This window comes from Arachis hypogaea, chromosome 12 (assembly GCF_003086295.3).
Source record: "Arachis hypogaea cultivar Tifrunner chromosome 12, arahy.Tifrunner.gnm2.J5K5, whole genome shotgun sequence".
Classification (NCBI taxonomy): domain Eukaryota; kingdom Viridiplantae; phylum Streptophyta; class Magnoliopsida; order Fabales; family Fabaceae; genus Arachis; species Arachis hypogaea.
The window spans coordinates 32,577,953-32,598,524 of record NC_092047.1 but is presented as its reverse complement, the minus strand read 5'-3'; the positions used below and the strand labels follow the sequence as shown (position 1 = coordinate 32,598,524).

The following is a 20,572-nucleotide window of genomic DNA, read 5'->3' as shown; positions in this document are numbered from 1 at the left end:
CTAACCGCGACGCATCTCCCACTCCTCCGTGTCACTCACCACGCCGGCATAGCACCGTCCCTCTTCTCCGATTCCCCTTCCCCGGTTCCCTCTGATTCCTCAACTTCTCTCTCTGTTCTATCTCATGAATGCCGCTGATTTTGGAAGAGGCAATAGGATTAGGGTTTCGGCGGCTGAGGGATAGGGCATTAGGGTTTATTATTATTTTTTTTACACTTAGGGTTAAGGGCATTTTGGTAATTTCACTTAAAATTGGGAATAATATAGTAATTGAAATCCAAGTTAAATCCAACACTAATTATATATAGAAAATACCATTTGCTCACCAATCTCACAAATTATTTTCAATAAAATGCCCAAATCAAATAATTAGAAATAATATACTTAATTTCTTCATTTTTCTAAAATAGCAATATTAATATTTAAAACATTACTTATCTAATCCAAATCATATAAAATCCTTATTATTTCATAACTATCAACTTTATAATTCAAATATAGAAAATAATCCAATAATTGTGAAATTGGATGATAATCATAACTTATCTCAAATCCAATAAATCAAAACTTGCCTTAATCATCTTTAATAAACTGATTTTTGAAATTAAGGCTATAAATAACTATATGATTTGAGACTTGATCATGATAAGACTTTTTAAAAGTTATGGGTCTTACATCCCACCCACCTTATAAAAATTTTCGTCCTCGAAAATTGATACAAAACGAAAGAAATTTCATAACAGTTCATCCTTGAACACATTTAAGGGAGAAGCAAACGTATCTCAAAATATAAACATATATATGGTTTTCAAATACTTGGATGGTCGTATGCATAAGGATACAAAGGTAGGGGTGTGATTGTAAAGCAAACGTTACAAGATAGGCTCAACGCACAAGGTCATATGATCTCAAAGCTTTACAAAAACTTGAGGTACCAAATAGGATGCAAATCAAGATGGGCGTTCACAAAGCAATGATGACATGGTTCAAACATGTGATAGTAAGGCAAGGCATTGAAGGTTATAAAACATGATGGGGTTAAAACGACGTGCTTAACCTCCACACACTAATCTCATCTCAATCTCCAAGCTTCAACTTTCCAACCCCATTAAGCACTTTACAATCCTCACATCCGATCATAGGCCAGACAACTGCAAGCCCGTTCGCAAGGAACGAAACACCCAAAATTCATAACATTGCACACCTACCGCTTCAACTTCCGTATACACATATCACGTCTTAAAGAACTAACGCATCGCGTTACTACGTCTACAAGTCGCACGTGATATCAAAACAATTCTCGAGTCTACTCAGAAGGATACAAAACTTTAGAAAGGAGAGGCAAATGTCAAGGACCATACTTATAGATTCGAGACAGAGTATCCAATTCCAAATAAACAAGGATGCTCAAGCAATGAAGTTTGCTAGACACAATTCAATTGACAACTTCAAAGATAACCCTTGGATCAAGGAAATTCAATAGGATCAATAGGAAAGAGAATCAGCGCATTAGTTCGGAGCAATTTCAAGCTGAGTCGAAGAAGTAAGAGGTTTAAAGAAAAGAATATCTCAGACCCAAGTCAAGCTCACAGAACTCGAGCATAATTAAAATACTTTCGAATACATTGTTCTTAAAAGAATCGAAAACTTCGCAGTTTAAAAGAAAAGTTAAGCAACAAGCCTCCTTCAAGAGAAAAATAAAAGCATAATCGTGGCTTTGCTTTAATTCAATTTCATGTTGAAGTAGATTTTGTAGAGTTCCAAAAACAAATGCACATAACTTTGGCTAAGAGCTAAAATATTTCCTCAAATATTTTAGAAAGATAATTAGATGCACAACTTAACCAAAAGCAGTTCATAAAAACTCGGAAGTAATCAAATGCTTGTTCAAAATTCTCAAAATTTCGTATTCAAACAAGCGTGTATAATATTCATAACAAGTACGAAAGAGGAAGTTAAACTCTTTTTAAAAAAGAAACTCCGAAGTAAAAATTCGCTTACAATTTGGTAAAGGAAATAAGTGGTGCATTACAAACGAACCAATTTCCACTAAACAATGGAGCTTTCCAAAACCTCATTTAAAATAGCGCTTGCCAACTTTGAATTAACTTCGTCAAAATTGAACAATGATTTCAATTTCAATCAAGCAACAGAAAATAAATTCCGTTTAATATTTCTTCAAAGAGAATTCAAAGTTCCTTTAAAAAGGTTCAAAACAAGACTCCAAAAGTGTTCTTGAAATCACCATCTCAGAAGAACATTCAAGAAGTTTAAGATGTACTAAAAAGGAGTCAAGCCTTGCAAGAAAGGATCTTAAATTAAAGTAGTTCAAACAAGATCCACTAGACATGAAACATCAAACAAGTTTTAAATTGATCCAAAAGAATACAAAGTCATAGAAAAGACAACTCAATCATTTGTAATTTCTCAAGGATAAATTTTTTTGACTAAAAACTCTTGTAAAGATAATGAGAGAATAAACGATGCACGAAATTGAAACAAATCAAGCTGACTCACATAAGAGTGAGATTCACACAAGAGGAAAAACCAAGATCAATGGCAATATCCACAAAATGTAAAAGATCAGTTAAAAACAAGGTCATGTTGGAGATGGAAGATTTAATAGAGAATTTAGTCCGTTCATAGGAAGAAAGCTATGAGTCCAACACTTTCAAAAGAACAACCATGGCACAAACCATGTAGCATGCTCAATCAAACTCAAATCAAAATGAATTAAGTAAAGTTTATCAAACGAAACTCAACCGAGACAAAAGTGGTAAATCCTTTCTTTTCAAAATTTTGAAAAAAAATACCCAAATACATAATCAAATGAAGATGTGCATTGGAACCATAGTAAAGTTACTAGAAAGTCAATTTGTATTTTAAGTAGGTGCAGTTCTATAAACCAGTAAAGGTACAGGCGAGGCATTAGAAATAAATAGTTGTTAAACTGTATAAGAAATCTTCAAAGTTCCACATATAGATAAGTGTATATCTAGTCAACAGCAATTTTTATAAAAATCCCAAAATTAGCTGTAATCACTGTCAAATAAGAGGAAAACTGAATCAACAAGTTCTCTAAGAATGAACTCGGAACCCAGAGTTAAAAGTCACAGCACATTAAGACAAGTTCAAGACTATATCAAAGAATACTTGAATCAAGAAGAACTCAAACAGAGGAAGACAGATGCATCAAGGATTCTAAACAAGCATATGCACTTAAGATCATTCAAGAATGCATATGAAAAGAGGAATAGAGTGGAAACATCAAATTACTTTTCAAGAGGAGTACCAAACAAGAACTTCAAGTTAGGATATAAAAGAACAGGTCGACTCGAACAGAATTCAAGACACACAACTGAATAGCCTCGAGAAAAAGTTTCTAACATTCCCCCAAAGCCCGCGATTCGCTTTACTCAAAACTCGTATATCATCTATGATAACCCATCAGTGCTTTCATATACATAATTCACTAGTATTAAGCCGGCCAAACTTAATATCAGGAATTATGCAACGCAAGACTAACAGCGTTAATCAATAGACTGTCATGTGCATAAAGCTCTAATTCTCGTCTTTCGACAAGACCTAATACATGATAAACGCTCAGAGCATGCAACCGAAGCATAGTCAGTCCATTCCTCAGGCTCTACAGGAAGAACTTCTCTGATACCATAATGTAACACCCTGACTACCAAAGACAACGCTTCCGGCTACGCAACTCTGATAGCTCGGATATTACGACGACACTTATACTAATTAATACTAAAATATGAGCCTGTTTGAAACTTTAAACCGCAATACCGCTCCCAAAAATACTTTTGATATACAACGTACATCCATACAACTTACAGAAACTCATAAAGAGTATATATATATATATATATATATATATATATATATATATATATATATATATATATATATATATATATATATATATATATATATATACATACATACATATATATAAATATTATTACAAGCATAATCCAATGCAATTTCCTATCCCTCTTACAGAATATATCAAGATAAAGGCGAGAGTACAATAAACCATAACTAAAACGATACAGGGCATCACAACAACAATTAAATAAGCTCTTCGTAACTTCTGTGCCCATATCCTGAAAGGGGAAAAATATAGGGGGGTGAGAACATCATCCTCGAAAGGGTTCTCAGTAGAGGGTTTTTGGGAATTACTGTAATAGGATACATGAAGATAACCGCACCAGTGATTCATAACCGTCTTATGCCTCTTTTCAAAAACAACGGTTTACAATGAAAGTAAAGTCGGAAATCTTTTCGGAAAGAAGAATCGTTCAATTCTCAAAACTCAAAACCCTTTCAAAACGGTTTATCTATGCGAAACCAAAATAGCCTTTCATAATTTTATTCCAAACCAGAAACACAAAACCGAAATCAACCGTCAGTTCATCTCTTTCCAACCACGGCCCTAGGCTCAAACAATCCAACCAACAACCAATCACCACAATCCAACAGAGTCCCAGATGCAAACACAGATAGGAAGTTCAAGCACAAACAAACAGTTATTACAAGTAGAACAGTTAGCAATTAATCACATAGGCAAACCAAGTATAATATGCACACCCAACCAATGTCACACAAATGCATATGATGCATGCCTGTCCCTAGTGGCTGATGATATCATCTGTCGGTTATAGAGCCAACCCGACAAGTTCTGGTAGCTAACCATTGGACTGTCCCTCTGTCGTGCATCCCCAACTCGAGTTATACTCATTATAAACTTGATCATAATCATGATCCATATCCATCACCATCACTGGTGAATATTTATGGGGGCGAGCTCATCCGGGCCTTTCACAGTGCCCGGCCACACTTATGACATTGGGTTAACAGAGCTTCGAGTCTCAACCTGGAGCACATGGTGGCTAGCCATTGCTACTACCCAGGGAAACCCTCATCTCCAATAGTGGAAGTGCAAAAATCACAATTATCAATAATTTAACATATACATGCATTCATTCTCATCCATGGATCAACATCTATCTCAGCCATCCGACTTACGGTTCAGTCCAGAACCAGCCAATATTGATAATCACACACAGCCATTCCGGCTCACGGTTCAATCCAGAACCAGTCAATATTCATAATCATACATAGCCATTCCGGCTCATAATAAAACAGCACTTCCACATTCAAAATCATCAAATTCATGAAATCGGCATTTAAGCCATAAATCATTTTCTCAATTCATTTCACTTTGAAATCAAGTTTCAACTCTTTTCAGCCTTGGCTTTAAAGATCTCATTTCTCAAATTATATCAGGCTCATAAGCCAATTTTACTCAAGGAAAATTCCCTTTTTGAAATAAGCCACTCTCAGCTTCCTCTTTCCAAAACTTCCAAAACCATGGAAAGTTAAAGATTCCTTTTGAATCATTCAAAATCACCCATCCAACAATGGGATTTTTGTAACAAAAGTTCCTCGGCAGAGTCCCAAGTCCTTAGGGGAGAATAGCATAACTCATTTCGCCAAATTCGTTTAAAATCGTTAAAACCTTGGCTTTCCGATTTGAGTAATAAAATAAGATCTAAGCCAAACCGAGTCACGTAATCATTTACTTCCTTCAAAGCCGTTTCCTTTACTTAGGCAAAACCAGCTTTAACCCCCATGACAAATTCTAAAACGTTTCAACTGTTAAAAATTGTTTTAGTCTTGCAAGAATTCAGAATTCAAAGAGTACTCAAAACCTTTCTCAAAACATTTCAAAATGAAACTTGTCAATAGACACTCAGGTTCTTTCAAAGTCATTGAAACTTCTTTAATTAAAACCCCCAAGTCAAATTCAAAGGCATAAACCCTTTTCACATCCAAACAGCTTTAAAACACAAGTCTCATCTAAATAACTTTCTTCTGAAAGAGATACAATGCCTTTCTTAAGAAGCAAGACTGAATCACAATTTCCTCTTTAATAATTCATTTCAAAAGCATGAATCATTCTTTTCTTGATAATTCAAGTAAAATAGTAGAAGTCTTTAACTCATCATTTTTCCAGACAACATTCAATAAAGACTCGGATTTTATAGAAATTTCGGCAGCACCTCCCCTAAAACTTGGACTTTGCCACCCGGTTCGGGTCCCCACTAAACCGTTCCACAATCCTTTTCAACAGTCCAGAATCCAAAATCAATTCAAAATCAAGCTAAATCCAACAGTCGCCTCATTGGCATATCTCAAGAAAACCGTTTCAAAATCACACCAATATCAAATGAATCAACTCCTTTCCAAAGCTTTAAAGAATCGGTTCAACATTAAATCATTTATCAAAACCAAATCAATTTAAGCAACCCAGGCTGAATTTCAAGAGTATTCTATCTTTCACATCATCAAAATAATTGAATCAATTGAAACCAATCCTCAACAGATTAAACTCATATCTCAAATCTTTAAAGAATCAACTTCAGACATTACATTTCACAAAGCCGCACAACAATTCAACCAAACCAACATCCATAGTCATTCGAGTCAATCAAATAATACATAAGGCAGATACAATCACTAAATACACATTATCTCGCACCAGTATCCATATGTAATAATTCCAATACACAAAATATAGTTTTTGGAAAGCGCCCCTACCTCAAAACGCAATTCCATAGTCCAAAAGTCTCACAGAGTCCTCTTTGCCTCAACCCAAAACCAACTGCAGCCAGCAACTCGGCTCCACTTGCGTTCTCAACAATCTCACCAACTCTAATCGCAACACATAACAATTAGGACTCGACCCCACGTTACCAAAACCCATATTCATTAACCAAGCACAACAAGGTACTAACGCAAGGCTTTCGAAATAGAGATACTCACTAGATTAGCGAAACGAAACAGCCGCAACTCCAAAACGACTCGGCAGCGGCTCCGTTAATAAATTCTGAATAACGGCGGCAGCCCGAATTTCTGATAATAGAAGTTGTACAACCACGCAGTGTCAATACTCTTTCCGAAATCCAAAAGAACAGTAACCAAACTTAAAATTCTTACCGCCGGCGGGACCCGGTGGCAGCAGAGACGTTCCTGGCGGCAGAGGCTCAGCCCGGAGCTTCGGCGGTGGTCCCGGAAGTCATAGAACCACTTCCGGTTGCCAGAAACACAGAGGCGCATCTCTCCTTTCCAACAGCGACACCTGCCGCGGTGGCTGATGCAGCAGCTCAAGACGCAAGCAGCAGCGGCGGAGGATTTCAACGGCAGAGAGAGGCAGTTTCCTCCACTCTCATCCATAGTCAACCACGATGGAGGTGGAAGCTGGCAGTGGCGGCGGTGGTTCCGACGAAGGCGACTCTTCTCTGTTCGTGCTTCCAGTGGCGGCGGGAAGGATGGATTCCGTGGCAGAGACCTGACAAAGCTGGCGGCGACGGGCTCCAACGACGACGGCGAACTCAAATCCGACGGCGGCAGCTCCCTCGCGAGCTCCCACTCTCCCTCCTCACGTTCACCCACTTCTCGCTCCTCCATTGTCGGGGATGACAGCAGCCACGGTCGGCGAGGCCCACTAACCGCAACGCATCTCCCACTCCTCCGTGTCACTCACCTCGCCGGCGTCGCACCGTCCCTCTTTTCCGATTCCCCTTCCCCGGTTCCCTCTGATTCCTCAACTTCTCTCTCTGTTCTATCTCATGAATGCCGCTGATTTTGGAAAAGGCAATAGGATTAGGGTTTCGGCGGCTGAGGGATAGGGCATTAGGGTTTATTATTATTATATTTTTTTTAAACTTAGGGTTAAGGGCATTTTGGTAATTTCACTTAAAATTGGGAATAATATAGTAATTGAAACCCAAGTTAAATCCAACACTAATTATATATAGAAAATACCATTTGCCCACCAATCTCACAAATTATTTTCAATAAAATGCCCAAATCAAATAATTAGAAATAATATACTTAATTTCTTCATTTTTCTAAAATAGCAATATTAATATTTAAAACATTAATTATCTAATCCAAATCATATAAAATCCTTATTATTTCATAACTATCAACTTTATAATTCAAATATAGAAAATAATCCAATAATTGTGAAATTGGATGATAATCATAACTTATCTCAAGTCCAATAAATCAAAACTTGCCTTAATCATCTTTAATAAACTGATTTTCGAAATTAAGGCTATAAATAACTATATGATTTGAGACTTGATCATGATAAGACTTTTTAAAAGTTCTGGGTCTTACAGTCTCATCTCCCTTTAAAGGCTTCTTCTTTGATAATAGCTCCTTCATGAACTTGACATAGAGAGGCATTTGCTCCAAAACCTCAGTAAAAGGAATATTGATTTGCAACTTTCTGAAGACTTCTAAAAACTTTGAAAACTGCTTGTCCTTGGTCTCCTTTTGAAGTCTTTGAGGATATGGCATTTTAGGCTTGTACTTAGGAGCCTTTGGCAATGTAGGATAAGTGTCAAAAGAGTATGGGAATGGGTTGTCCACACGCTTTGGATGGGCATGCTCTACTTCTTCCTTCTTCTCCTTTAGAGCTTCTTTTTCAACTGGCTCCTCATTAACTTGTGCTTCCGTACTTGCCACTTGTCCACTTATCAAGGTGATAGCCTTGCATTCATCTCTTGGATTCACCACTGTATTACCAGGGAACGTACTTGGAGGCCTCTCAGATATTTGCTTGCTCAACTGGCCTACCTGTACCTCCAAGTTTCTGAGGGAAGCTCTTGTTTCCTGCATAAAACGATTCATTACTGCTTCCATATCAGTGTTCTCCTAGGACTGAGAATTTGCCTGCTGAGATGGTGGTTGATGATAAGACTGAAACTGGCGGTTATTATGATTATTCTGCTGAAAACCGCCCTGAGAATTATTGTTAAAATTCTGTGATCCCTGAGGTTACTCTCTCCACCCAAAATTTGGGTGGTTTCTCCACCCCCTGATTATAGGTCTTAGAGTATGGGTCATTATTGGGGTTTCTAGGAGCATTCCCTATGTAATTGACCTGTTCAGAAGAAAATTGAGTATAATCATAATTCTCATTTTGCACAAAATTACCTGTCATATCATAAGGGATCTCTTGAGGTGCATTCTAAGTGTTGACAGCTAAAACCTGCATCCTACTCAATTGTTAAGAAATTAAACTCATCTGCTGACTCAAAATTTTATTCTGAGCAAGGATAGCATCAAGAGCTTCTACTTTCATAATGCCTTTCTTTTGAGGGGTCTCAGAGTTCACAGGATTCCTGTTAGATGAATATAAATATTGGTTGCTAGCAACCAATTTAATAAGCTCAATAGTCTCCTCTGGTGTCTTCTTCTTGTGCAATGAACCACCTGCAGAATTATCTAAGCACATCTTGGACATTTCACCCAAGCCTTTATAAAAGATATCTAGTTGGTTCCATTTGGAGAACATGTCCAGAGGGCATTGCCTAGCCAGTAGCTTGTATTTCTCCCAAGCTTTATAAAGAGTTTCACCATCCTTCTGCCTAAAGGTATGAACCTCCACCCTAAGCTTAGTCAGCTTCTTTGGTGGAAAAAATTTAGTCAGAAACTCAGTAACAACCTTGTCCCAAGTATCTAAACTCTCCTTGGGTTGTGAATCTAGCCATAGCTTTGCTCTATCCCTCAGAGCAAAGGGAAAGAGCATGAGTTTGTATACCTCAGGGTTCACTTCATTTGTCTTCACAGTATCACAAATCTGTAGAAAAGTAGAAATAAATTGATTTGGGTCTTCTTTGGGAAGACCATGATACTGGCAGTTTTGTTGCACCAGGGTGACCAATTGTGGCTTCAACTCAAAGTTGTTCGCAGCTATAGGAGGCACCACAATACTTTTTCTATAAAGATCTGCAGTAGGAGCAGAGTAAGAGCCAAGCACTATCCTCGGTTGCTCATTCCCATTCGGATTTGCCATATTGGCATTAGCAGCATTATTATGATCCATAGTGGATTCTGCAGCCTTGTAAAGTCTTGCTTGTTGCAAACGCCGCCTGAAAGTCCTTTCATGTTCATGATCAAAGTCTAAGAGAGGTTCCTTGTCTCTGTTCCTGCGCATAAACAGACAGAAGACAAGAAAAGATGGAACTCTCTACGTCAGAGTGTAGAGAATTCCCAGTGAGGTAACCTGAGTAAAGAGATAAAAAAATTACTGAATAAAATAAACACTAAAATTCAAAAATTACTATTAAAATTAAGACCAACAAGTTCGAAATTATTTGGCAAATTAAATAAGAAAAATTAAAATAAGACTAATTAGAAAATACCAAACTTAATTTCAGAAATTAAAAAAAATATTAGTATTAAATTATTATTATTATTATTATTATTATTATTATTATTATTATTATTATTATTATTATTATTATTTTGTTTACGAAAACCAAATAATAAAAGAAAAGAGAAATAAAACGAAACTGCAGGGGACGGGGGTACGTATGAAAGAAAGAAAGACAGAAGAAAAGAAAAAAATTACGGAAATAAAAATAAATAAATAAAGAAACAAAAATTAATAATACTAAAATAGAACTAATTAAAAGAAAAATTATCTAATCTAAGAAATCAAACAACGAGTAGTTGTCAATCACAATTAATCCCTGACAACAGCGCCAAAAACTTGATGTGAAATTTATAACCACAAACTAACCGGCAAGTACATCGGGCTGTACCAAGTAGTATCTCAAGTGAATGAGGATCGATCACACGAGGATTGATGGACTAAGCAACAATAGTTAAGTGATTTACTTAGTTAGGCAAGAAGAAAATGATGTTTGAGAGTTCAAAAGCATTAAACAGTAAATTCAAAATATCAGAAGGCAAGCAGTAAATAAGTTGTGAAATATATATGGAGAAACAGTTAAGGCTTCAGAGTTATCTATTTTCCGGATTGACTTTTCTTACTAACTATTTTAATCATGCAAGATTCAATTCATGGCAAACTATATGTGACTAAACCCTAATTCCTTAGACCTTTTTAGTCTCTTCTAACTCTCATCAACAGCCAATTCCTTGGTCAATTAATTCCAATTAGAGGGTGAAGTTTAATTCTAGTTATATACCACAGAAATTCTAATTACCCAAATATAAGAGGATTATATGTCACGTATCCCTTTAAGTTCAGATAATTAGAGATTTAGGAGAATACGTTTTCAAGCTGTTGTTCAAGTAAAGACCTTTTCCAAGTTATATAAGAACTTAATTAGAAAGAGGGTCATACTTCCGTTCCACCCAAATTCATAAAATAAAGAACGAAAATAATTCTTGAATTATTTGAATCAATACATGTATTCAAATAGAAAATCAGTAGAATCAATCCATACAATAGACAGAGCTCCTAACCTTAACAGTGGAGGTTTAGTTGCTCATGGTTCAGAGTGGAAACTAGGATTCTCTTAAAATGTAAATTTGTAATGAGGTGGAATAATCCCCGAAGAGAAGTTTCTTTTCTCTTTTATATCTAATCCTAATTAGTTTAAAATCTATTTTCTAAAACTAAAATAATATCATTTCCTATTTTAAAATAAAAATAAAGTTTAAATCAGAATTAATTAAACAATCCGCGCGTCTTCAATTGATGAATGGGGACCACTTGCTACGTAGGAAGGCACGCCTAACTTGGCTTAACATTGCGCATTACTTGAAGGGTGCAGTGAGGAATGGCTATCCAAGCTCATGTGTTGCGCCTAACTCAAGGATACCTTGCGCCTTATTTGAGTTTGGCCGCATGGTTTTGAGTTCACTTGAATGATTCTGCGCCTTACTTGGAGAATTCGTGCGCCTTACTTGAGGAGTCACGCCTATGGTTGCGTGTTGTTGTTGTTGTCTTGTCCCAAGTTAGGCGCAGCCTTGGTCGAATTGGTGGGAGAGAAGTGTCGACTATTATATATCGTTGGAAAGCTCTGAAAGTTAGCTTTCCAACGCCACTAAAATCACGTCCATTGAACTTCTGTAACTCGAGTTATTCAGGTTTGAGTGCAGAGAGGCCAGGGTTGACAACATCATTCGCCTTCTTCTCTTTTTCTGTGGAGACTCCATCAAATCCAGCCAAATGCTACCTAAAATAAATAGAATTGCACACGACTCAAATTAACATCCATAGTGGCTAAAAGATAATTAATTCTTGATTAAATTAAACAAATTAAATACAAATTTACTAAGAAAAGATGCTTACGCATCACTAGGTTATACACGATGAATACGTATGTGCGACTTTTGAAACACATGGAAGAATTCTAACACATCAAATCATAGAATTATATAGTGAGGTAGTTGATATTGGCACTGTTCACAGCATAAAATTCACGTACTACTATTATCTTTTTTGTATTTGAATTATCTACATTTTAAATTTTATTTTAGAAAATAAAGTGTGATCTTCTTAAATAATTTTTTTCATATTTTTTATCTTATTTATAAAATAAATGGTGAGAGATTACATTTTATTCTCTAAAATAAAAATTCAAATTCAGAGAATCTAAATTTTTTTCCCTTTAACACTCAAATTCTAAAGCTGGACTGAGCTTCCAACTGGTAAACAAGAGCGCAAGAGATGGATGGTATGTTTCTGTACGATTGTATGGAATATTTAGTTAGAAAGGAATAGAAAAATCTTTCAAAATAAAGGAACAGGGGTTGATGAGGTTGTTCAACAGTCGTTCATGAACTACAAGGAGTGATTAGGTGTGGATCCCTTCTGTTGTTGATAGTATTGCCGAAGGTGACAGAAGGTATCTATTGGTGCTACATGAGTGTGATTTAGTCTGTTGTCCATACTTGGTCTGTTATTGTCTTATACTCCACTTGTTGTGTTGAGCTTTTACTTTAAAAAAAAACACTCAACTAAATATAAAAGAATTTTAAAATGGGTATACTCTTAAATCATAATACGATGATAATTAGATTTCGCAAATGAAAAGATCAAGACAATTACCCATTTACCCTAATCGCATTTGGTCACTCAACTCATCCAAAAGCCGCAAACAGGGAGGGTCTAACTCCTTTACTCATCTTCAATTTCACGCTTTCCATTGTCCCTACCAACAACAATCACCGATTAACATCAACACACTCAATAAAAAGAAACCTTTTTATTTATTTATTTTTTAAAAGAACAATACATTTGCCCCACATCATTACATCACAATTCACATCAGATCACATAACACACACAAAATATAAGCCTGACTCTGAAACACTTGCATGCATACGCCAGCTCCTAAAACTAAAATATCACCACCCTCCCATCCACTCACTCAATTTCCCTTTCCCTTTCACATTCACATCACATTTCTTTTTACCAAATAGCCTCTCTTTCACATTCACCGACACAAACAGAAGAAGCATTTCAATTTTCACTGCAACCACTCCAAATTTTACCTTCACCCATACAACACATTACATTACGCACACACACGAACACTGCATTTAAATTCGGAAAGAAAGAAGGAAGCAAAAGAATGAAGCCAAAGCTGAATCACAGGCTGGAGATGCCGAATAGTAATAATAACAATAATTCAAACCAATATGGCCCTTACCCACCAAAACTCCCAAAACACAATAGATCCCTACCAAGATCCATTAACTACCTTCTAAGAGAACAGCGCCTACTCTTCACCCTCATCGGAATCCTAATTGGCTCGACCTTCTTCATAATCCAGCCCATCCTCTCGAGAATTGGGCCTTCCGAGGCCCATCCGTACACCCGGAGCGGGTTCACCACCCGCCACGACCTCCGCGGCGTCGGGCTCGAGAGAAGGAACGCGGTTGCTGGGCGGGTTCCGGCGGCGATTGGCGCCAGGAGGCTGAGGGTGGTGGTTACCGGTGGGGCTGGGTTCGTTGGGAGCCATCTGGTTGATAAGCTTATTGGGAGAGGGAATGAGGTGATTGTGGTGGATAATTTTTTCACCGGGAGGAAGGACAATTTGGTACATTTGCTTGGAAACCCTAGGTTTGAGCTGATTCGACACGACGTCGTTGAGCCTATACTGTTGGAGGTGGATCAGATCTATCACCTTGCTTGTCCTGCTTCCCCTGTTCATTACAAGTATAACCCTGTCAAGACTATCATATCCTTATTTATTTATTTATTTATTTTGTTATAGACTTGTAGTGATTGATTGTGATAGTTAAGTTTAGAGTAAGTTTGTTCCCTTTTCCCTTAATTGGAGTCACAAGAACGGATAGAATTCTAGTAATAAAATCTGTGGTAAGTACAAAAGTTAGTGCTAAGAAACCATCATAGTTTTTCAAGCTACGTTAATGAGATTTTAGGTAATAAAATCAAGCCGTTAAGAAATTATGAATTTAATTTGATTCAGTGTCAGTCTAAAACAATTTTATCCATGCATCCAATTACGTAATACCACATCAGCTTAAATAACTACCTTTTATTTTGACCACGTAAATGGTCATCCAGAAGAATGGTGTGATTAAATGAGTTTTACACTGTCAATGTATCGAGATTATTATTATTTTTATTATTACAGTGAATGTGAGAGGTAAGTCTGTCCCCTCTTTGGTGGTTTTAAGTTGAGTCATAGAAATTGATAAAACTTGTGGTAAGAGACATTCATAGTTTTTCAAACTGCATTAATAGATCTTAGGTAGTAATTACTGGATACTGGTGGCAAGGACAAAAACTTGTGTGAGAGAAAGTCGTCAATCATAGTTGCTAATAAAATTCAGATGTCTGTGACAATGACGAAAGTAAAATTAAAAGAAAAAGAATCATAAAGTTGCTAACTGACTTCTAATTTTAGCTGAAGATTGGAAACAAAGGTCCTTGAAGCTTCCAAAAGGTAGTTAAGTCCTTGGAATGAATTAAAGTCAATTGCTAACTTAAGGGGCTAATTTTATTTATTTTTTAAATGAAAATTGTGGAACGGTTGTTTTGTGTGTTGCTTACTTGGTGTTTTTGTGAAAGTTTTAGTGTAAAGTGTTTTGGGCTAGATCTTTTTCAAAAGAAAATGTTAATGCACTATGTAAGTTGAGAAATTGTTATTCTATGTTTTTCAATCTTAACTTCTTGGCTTTCAACTCTGTTTTTGAATCTAACAAACTACGTTGTTGAGGTACAGAGTAACAGCTTTTTCTTGGTTTAAGATTATGTAGGAAATTGTCTCTTAGAGTTCCACATTCATTTCAAGGGAATTTATGATGTGTGTCCAACTTAGAGTGGAATGATTCTTAGTGAGATATGGTTCAGCAGTATGAGAATATAAATCATTATTTGTGGTGCTTGTAATGTTTTCAGCACCATAATAATAGTAAGGACAAATCATGTGATCTCATGTATACAACTTAATTAAGGTGTGCTAATAGATTGTAAAATATTCACAGGTCGTAAGTGATTTGGGAACTCGATACTAAGGATTTGAGGGAGTTGGCCTAAGTGCTTGTTTGGGCGCTATTAAGTTGATAAAAAAAGATCTTTTTTCATTGAAAAAAGATCTTTTCTTATTTTTTAGCGTGTTTGGTAAATTTATAGTAGTAAAAGTAAAAGCACTAGAAAAATCAAACATAAAATTACTTTTACTAAGGAATGCTTTCACAAGTCTTTTCCTAAGGAATGCTTTCACACATGTCCATGGCTAGCTATTAATTCCTCATACAACATGTCCATGGAGTAATTCTCAGTTAGGCATGATTTATCATAGGCTTTCAATCATTGTTTGGATTTTGTATGGTTATAGAGATCATAATTGAAGCTCATTTATCATTAAAATTGGTTTTCTACATGTCAAAAAAATCATTTGAATGAGATGACATGGTAGATCATGCCTAGTGAAGAATTATTTATATAATGTAGTTCTGAGTTATGCATGATCTATTATTGGCATAAAAATGCTTATTTGACATGTATAACATTGCGTGATCATACTATATTTCTATCTATCATAAAATATCTGTGAATCCGTCTAGATAGTGATTTGAGTGCCTAAAAGATGACATGGTATAATTTTTCATGAAGAATAACCATACATGAAGTTGTAGCTTGAATGGTCTTAGAGAGCATTAAAAACTCTTTGCTTCTGGGATCCTTAATTATATGTGATGTACAAGACAAATGTGATGGGTACACTTAATATGCTGGGCCTTGCAAAGAGGATTGGGGCCAGGTTTCTGCTTACTAGTACTAGTGAGGTTTACGGTGATCCGCTGGAGCATCCCCAGAAAGAGACCTACTGGGGAAATGTGAATCCAATAGGTGAGCTGATAGATAAATAAAACTGTTAATGAAATGTTATCTTTATGGGATGGTGGTTAGTATGCTGAAATATAGTTCAAAATTTCAGGCGAGAGGAGCTGTTACGATGAAGGAAAGCGCACTGCGGAGACCTTAACAATGGATTATCATCGAGGTGATGGTGTTGAGGTAACCTTGCATATTTTTCAACATATCGGGAATTGGTTTGAGCTAGTGAAGGTTATTTATCTACATGTCTACATTGTTGGATAAATAGGTGGTATAGTTTTACACATTATACTGATCTAATAATTAGTCATTTCATGCTATATGCTTTGTATGCATTGATTTAACTTGAAACTGCATACATGTAATCTAGGAGATTTACATTTATGTCTCCATTGCTAATTATTTGCTTGTTGTAGCCATTGACTTTGCAATTACCAACTCATTAAATTATCCTTAGCATTTTTTACTATTTATTCTCCAAGGGCATTGACATGTGCTGTAGTGTTTTTAGCTTAAGGACAATTTGGTCAGTTCATGGTATTGAATTGCTCTGATCCAACGTTTCTATTTTAGTTAGAGAATGATCGATGCGTTTAATTTGATCTTACAGTGCTGGATCCTATAGTTTTCTTCCAGCTAGAGTTGGCAAATTTCCTTTCAAGCTATTATTCAAAGCAGTGAACCTAAGTTTGATAGGAGGTTGTCTTTGACGTAAGCTGTGAGTCGTGAGACCACCAGAGAACTTTATTCTTAGTTTACTATTGATCAGTTTCCAAAAAATTTCTAAAACCTCTTTCTCTTCCTTCCCGAGGATTTCGTTAAAGGAACTTAGCCCCTGACAAAGGAATAGCTTTGGTTTAATTACTTTTTCTTTCTCTAACCAGATCTGCTATAGGATTGAAATTTTTATTCTGTAAATTGGACTCTAAAGACAAAGTTCGATGCATGGTGAATTCTTCAAGCCACTCAAATTAAATAATTTGGCAAAAGCAGCATTTAGATTTCTTTTGGTAGCTTCGGCAAATTTCACGTTAATGTTGAGACTGATCTGTTTTGCTGCTATATAGGTTCGAATTGCTCGTATTTTCAACACATATGGACCTCGTATGTGTTTAGATGATGGTCGTGTAGTTAGCAATTTTGTTGCACAGGTTTGAAACCCATTTCAATGTTTTTGTCTGCTCTCTTTTTTAAAGGTGGTTTTCTGTTTCTCATATACATTCATCACTGCAGGTTATTCGCAAACAACCAATGACTGTATATGGTGATGGGAAGCAAACAAGAAGTTTTCAATATGTCTCTGATTTGGTATGTAGCAACTAGGCAATGATTTTGTTTGTTTAAAACTCCATATCTATGGAGATTTTGTCATTTCACTATCAGTCATGTTTGGCCCCTTGTTTTTACTACTACTCTTGGGGGCTTAAAGAGATCCTTCATAGTTCACCAATATAAAATGGATTCTTTTTTATGGAATTACTGTTAAATCCCAATCAAGTTCTAAATAACGAGTACTATATTCTAGTGTCAGGATGGGTGAAAATCTGTAGCTTAAAGCATAACTGCATGTTTTGTAAAACATCAAACGAAGCCGCAACTTGATTTTCTTATCCTAATTCTCAAACTGAAAAGGACTTTTTAGGATTAACTACTGAGAATACATAAAGCAAAGAGAAACAATTGCTTTGGAAGGTTAAATGAAAAGTATTGATAATTTCTTTCATTTGACAAAGCCCATATCATGAAATTTTTTATTTAATTTTTTTTCCTTCTTTTTGATCCTTCCCCCTTTTTGTGGGTTCAGAATGGAAAGTTTTGAACTGGAGAATTTTTAAATCTATGGATGATTTCTTATCTCTACTTTATCATTAGAACTTGTGCCAACTGCTGAATAGGATGCAATGGTGAATTAAATTTCTTTTCCAATTCACAGGTTAACGGATTGGTGGCCTTGATGGATGGTGAACATGTGGGACCTTTCAACCTGGGTAACCCAGGGGAGTTCACCATGTTAGAGCTTGCTGAGGTATTTCGGTATCTTTTCTTTTGTTAAAACTAAAATAAGGTTAATAGATAATTGGGCCTTCTGCGCCAACTGCTAATGTAATTTTTGGTTCTTGGGACAGAAAATATGGAGATAGTGGGATAGTAGAAATCCATTTCTCTCATCCCTTCTTTTAGGAGCTACAGAAATCGGTTTAAAGATCATCCCTCTATATAAGTTTACAGATTCTCTTAAAGAGTAAATTACCAAAATGATACCCGAAAAATTCTAGCGTCGACAAAAATAGCCCGGAAAGATGTGAATGACAAAAGAGCTCCTAAAAGATTAATAAGTTTGACAACCACCAAACGTAAACTGAACATGTTTCCGTTAATGGAAAATGATGAGCTGGTTGATGGAGGAGCTTAATGGAAAACTCTGATCAGTTAATAATTATGTGGCATTATTAATTAACTGATCAGAGTTTGCCAGTTAAGCTCTTCCATCAGGTTTTCCGTTAACAGAAACCTGATCAGTTGATGTTTGGTGGTTTTTGTCAAACTTAATAATCTTTTAGGGGCTCTTTTGTCGATTGCATCTTTCAAGATTTTTTTTTGTCAGCGCCATAATCTATCAGGTACCATTTTGGTAGTTTACTCTCTTTTAAATTATCCCAAGATATGAACAAATTTATTGTTTTGCTTTCGACCCCTTCTCCAAACACATTTCTGTTCTCAACCTCTCTGTCTTAGGACAATAACTGAATGCTACTAAGGGACAGTTCTGGAAGAATTTTCGAGTTCAAGGAAGTGGACTGAGTTTTGTTGTCATTGTCAATTTATATGTGCACAGGTTGTGAAAGCAACAATTGATCCAAGTGCTACAATTGAATTCAGACCAAATACTGCTGATGATCCACATATGAGGAAGCCAGATATCAGCAAAGCAAAGGAGCTCTTGAACTGGGAGCCTAAAGTCCCTCTCAAAGAAGGGTTGCCTCTTATGGTCAACGATTTCCGCAATCGGATCCTAAACGAAGACGAAGGAAAAGGGATGAAATAAGCATAGTAGGCTAGTATCAAAACCTTTTATGTATGTATGTATGTATGTACAACAGTATAAGGAGAAAAGCTTGTTTGCACTTCAGTTCTCATTTTCATCGTTCCAGTCATCCACAGTCAAAACCAACAGAAAGTTCTGGTAAGACCACTTATACGTTACTTTAATTTTTCATTAAGTGTTTATGCTTTGCATAGCATATAAAATAGATGTATTTATTAAATTTTGACATAATTCTTTTCAGAAGTCTTTGTCTATTGTATTGATTAATTAGTAATTACAAATATTGTAATGCTTGATACTTTCATGCTGGTAATCTCATGAGAGTGGAAGTAGTTTTTAGAAAGTTGACTTTGTCAAATGTTATGAAGTGTTACAACGTACCATATGCAATATAGGAATATTAGGACTTCTCTTGTTACCCTACTCACTACCATCAGAGGAGTCATACGAGATACATCGATATAAATTTTTCTAGGGATATGTATAAATATTTATTTATCTATATAGTTTTTTATATTCATTATAGAATAACACTGATATCCATTATGGTTATAAAAATTAAAATCATAATTTGTATTTCTATTTTGCTCTTTCATAACATGAGTAACACGAGAAGATTAGAAAAATTATTATTATATATTGTAGTTTCTCACCATGTTAACGTAATTATATACGACTATGATAACTATTTGAATATTTTATTATTCTTTATAATTTTATTAAATTTTTAATCAAGTTTTTATAAAAAGTTTGTAATTAAACTTTTATATTAGATAAAAATTTTAATTATATTTTTATTAATTGTTATTTTTTAAAAAATATAATAATTTTATAATATTTATTTTTAGAATATTTTATAATTTATTTTACATCAAATACAAAAATAAATATTCTTAAAAAATTGAAGTTTTAACTAACAATAATTTGAAAGAATTTAATAGAAAGTTTTTATCAAATATAAAAATTAAATTATAAATTTTTAAAATATAAAAATTTAATTAAAAATTCGGTAAAACAATAAAAACATACAGAATAATTAAAAAAAAATCATAATGTATAGGAATTTAATTTGGAAGTGGAGCTTAGTCTAGTGATACTATTTATTATAGTCTGGTCCAATGTCAATTTCTTGGAACCCTCGAATGAGATCATTTCATGAATACATCTCTTTCAAAGCTCACTAAATAATTTTAATCAGACACAACAGATACTATATACATATATCTCATAATAATGTACCGAGTTATTTAATTGAGAAACGTAAATTCCTTTAATTTCCAATTAATAAAATGTCATTGCTTAAAAAAAGGTATAGTTACTTTTATGCGATGAATTTCAATAGCTTAAACTTGACATAGCAG

General features: G+C 35.3%; 1 protein-coding gene across 2 annotated transcripts; it reads left to right on the top strand.

Moving 5' to 3' along the window:
- Positions 1–13,048: 13,048 nt before the first annotated feature.
- LOC112727283 (UDP-glucuronic acid decarboxylase 1) lies at positions 13,049–19,554 on the top strand. 2 transcript variants are annotated; one of them, XM_025776966.3, is made up of 7 exons: positions 13,049–14,036; positions 16,030–16,177; positions 16,266–16,345; positions 17,233–17,316; positions 17,399–17,473; positions 18,099–18,191; positions 19,002–19,554. In XM_025776966.3, exons 1-7 carry the CDS (start codon positions 13,428–13,430, stop codon positions 19,209–19,211), a joined length of 1,299 nt encoding a protein of 432 aa, XP_025632751.1. In that variant the 5' UTR covers positions 13,049–13,427; the 3' UTR covers positions 19,212–19,554. The 2 variants fall into 2 exon arrangements, with proteins under 2 accessions (XP_025632751.1, XP_072065253.1); XM_072209152.1 differs by having other exon boundaries at positions 13,049–14,041; positions 16,035–16,177.
- The last annotated feature ends 1,018 nt before the right edge of the window (positions 19,555–20,572 follow it).